Source organism: Phoca vitulina, unplaced genomic scaffold, assembly GCF_004348235.1.
Source record: "Phoca vitulina isolate PV1807 unplaced genomic scaffold, GSC_HSeal_1.0 scaffold2844, whole genome shotgun sequence".
Classification (NCBI taxonomy): Eukaryota; Metazoa; Chordata; class Mammalia; order Carnivora; family Phocidae; genus Phoca; species Phoca vitulina.
Window position 1 is genome coordinate 1 of NW_022592530.1, and position 3,347 is coordinate 3,347.

Sequence of the window (3,347 nt, forward strand, 5' to 3'; positions counted from 1 at the left end):
GCCGGCCACCTGCTTACAGAGTTTCCAGCAGCTTTACCAGGTGACTCAAGAAGGTCATGTCCTGGCAGGTGCAGGAACCGTGGCATATTTGGGTCCCTGAAAAACAGAGAATTTCCCCAAGTCTATAGGTGTTGCAGGTTAACTCTGATGACAAGTATCTGGCACAAGTTTTGGTTGGCTTCTGGCCTGGACGGGCTGTTAAATGTTCAATCTAGAGGTTTCTTATAAAAGTTCCAGCAAAGCAGGTTTTAAAGAGCCTCTATGGTTGATTGCCATTCTTGCTGCACTTATGTAAATAATCAGACCAAGTTCTTTTTGAAACTACGATTACTCGGTGAGCAAATTAATGTTAATTTGGCTATACTTAGTAGAAATGAGGGTGATTGTAGAGAAAAAATGTTTCAATAACACACCAGAGTGATTACTTGATTCCAATCCTGTTCATTAAAACCTGGGCTAGATCCTGATGTTCTCTAGCTTCCTACAATGTCTGGCTACAAGTCTCAAAGTAACATTACGATTTTTCTGCCACCTTTCTGAGTTGGACTCCAACTGCCTTTTTCCCAGAAGTCCTAAAAAGTAAATACAAGCAACACGATGTAAACTTCAGAAAAACCGCCAGAGCAGCTCACATAGAGACGGTCTTCATCCCTGTTGCTCTGTGGGCCACTCAGGGATCAGCAGACACATTTGAACAACAAACCAGGAAAATCTGTCAGATTGTCACAGCTTGCTGTCACTCTGTCTGAAGATATTTGAGCTTGACAACTAGAAGTCTTCTCCCCTGGCTACCCTCAGAACTCGGAACTGCTTTATACTTTGATTCAATCATTAACCATCATTTTGTTTGTTTCCATAGAAATGCCTGTTGTTTAATACCTGATTTCTAGAACCCCAGGCCTTACTTTGAGAATACACCTGCATCCCCCCTCCTGAAATAAGTTTAACTAAACTGGCTTATTGTCAGGAGAGTGTCAACCAAACTGAACAATCGTCTAGCCTGACTTTGGACATGTCTAACTTTGGGAAGTTTCAGAGGAGGGAGGGAACTGGCCAAGACTAGGCTGCCCCAAGTTGAGCCACTTTGGTGTGACCATTATTTTCTTAAAAGGAAATGAAACTCACCAGATTTAGGAAAAGCTCTATACCTCCCCCCAAAACTGCCTGCTTATACCAGGAAGAGACCTATTAGTAGGGTGTCCTCTTTACCTAAGACAGGTATCTACATAGCAGGACAACCTTTCTTTTGCAAACATGTCCTCTCACCTTACTGCTAATGCTCTTTCTCCTCTTTGATCCTCAGATCCCTACCCCTCTACTTCACTCATATAAGTGTCATGTTGCCTGACTGTCTTTGGAATTCTGCATGTCTGTGTGGATTCACGTTATGCGGGCTATTAATTTTGATTTTGACCTGCATATCCGCCAAATGTCAATTTGATTCTGATTCAGCCAGAGGGACCATGAAGAGCATAGGAAATACTCCCTCCCCAACAACAGGCACAGGTGAAGTTTCATCAAGGTTCCCGACAAGAGTAAGTAGATACGTGCGTCCCTAGGACTCCTGAAGAACAGTCCTCTGGGTCAGGGGATGATCCTATCTCCTGGAAACATGAGATATAAGTCATCCTGCATCAGAGATGGGCACTCATACGGTCCCAGCTGGTGGAACCCCCTCCACCCACTGTTCCCAAGCCCCCCCACCTCTAACCTCTCCTTCCCACTCCCATTCTCAGTCCCTGCTTCCCGCAGGTCCTGAGGACTCTTATTTTCCTCCCTATCAACCCCTTCTCCAGAACTCCTCATCTGACTGGGACAGAGTCCACAGCCCCTGCCGCATCCCACCTACATGGTCCCTCTTGTTCCTTCATTGTCTGTGCAGAACGGGGATGCCATTATGACACATGAGATTCTGGAGTTCCCTGTGAACCCCTCCAATGCTCCCACACCACCCCACCAACCTCACCCCTCCCCATGATCCTGAGACACAGCTTTCCATGACAACATGTTTAACTTCCGTGTCCTCTCTCTTCCCCCACACACTGTCAGCTCCCTGAGCATGGGGACACTTCCTGTCATGTCCACATATGTCCCACATCCCTAGACTAACATGGTAGGTGTTCAGTAAGTGGTGTGAACGCACACTCACTGGACAGTGCTCTATCCTCCGTCAGACACAGGTGGACTCCCTGTCTGCGGTTCTGTCCTGACCTGTCACAGTGATATGGGATTGTCAAGCCCAGTGGTCAAGAAAGAATTCTTGAGACATTTAATGTTGAAAAAAGATGATTTTACTATAGCCTAGGGACAGGACCCATGGGCAGAAAGCTCACTGGGATTGTGAGGAGTGACTGATTATATACTTTTTAATTAGTGGAGGTGAGGGATAGTGTAAATCTCTAAGGAATTTGGAAGCCAGGCTTTCAGGAATCGAGGGGCTAGCTGCTGTGAAGATGAGGTTACTTCAGTCTTTATTAAAACACAAACATGAAGGTGCTAAGGCAGCCATGACGTCCTTGAGGAAGGTCACACTCCGAATGGGTCAGGTATCTACCAGGGGCTGCAGCTGTAGGAGATTTACTTTAAGCGACATTTCTCCTGCCTTTGTTTCCCTCATCAGCTGACTCTGTTATCCGGGCAGCCTGCCCCTGGCACCCAGGAGTTTCTCCTCAATAGGAGAAAACCAAACAATGTCTTCCTGCTTAGGAGAGGCTGGAGGGGCTGAATTTAAGAGAATTTGGAATATTTTGTAGCCAATGTTCCTTGAGATTAGTTCAGACTACAGTTTAGACCAAAGAAAGGAAGGAGCTGACTTGGCCAAGGAGGGGGAGCTGCACAGGGAGACCCACTGCTGAGGGACAGCAGGTTTTTGTCTCACTTCCCCACAGGCCGGGAGCACTGTGTGAGCACTGAGACTGTTGTCCCACGATGAGCAGTAATACTCAGCCTCATCCTCAGCCTGGAGCCCAGTGATGGTCAGGGTGCCTGAGCTGCCAGACCTGAAGGCAGAGAATCGTTCAGGGACCGCCGAGGGTCTACCACTACTACCATAGATCATGGTTTTAGGGGACTTTCCTGGGAGCTGTTGGTACCAGTTAACACCATAACCACCCCCAATGTTGGAGCTGCTTCCAGTGCAGGAGATGGTGACCGTCTGGCCCAGGGCCTTAGACACGGAGGACGGCTGAGTCAGCACAGACTGGGCCCAGGACCCTGCAAGGGGGAGAGACACAGAGAGGGTGATGCTGGGGTCTTGAGACAAGAGGAGAAACAGGGCCCCACATATCCTCCCAGGGACCCTTCCCCTGTCCCTGCATCCAGTCACCTGTGCAGTGAGCGAGGAGGCT

The 3,347-nt window shown here is 48.1% G+C and overlaps 1 gene segment (V, D, J or C); it reads right to left on the reverse strand.

Annotated features, from left to right (window-relative positions):
* Window positions 1-2,878: 2,878 nt before the first annotated feature.
* LOC116629762 lies at window positions 2,879-3,341 on the reverse strand (the record flags this gene model as incomplete). The annotated part of the segment is given in 2 exon segments: window positions 2,879-3,213; window positions 3,326-3,341. Coding segments are annotated over 2 exon segments (351 nt in total), but the record flags the coding sequence as incomplete, so codon positions are not given.
* Between the last annotated feature and the right edge of the window lie 6 nt (window positions 3,342-3,347).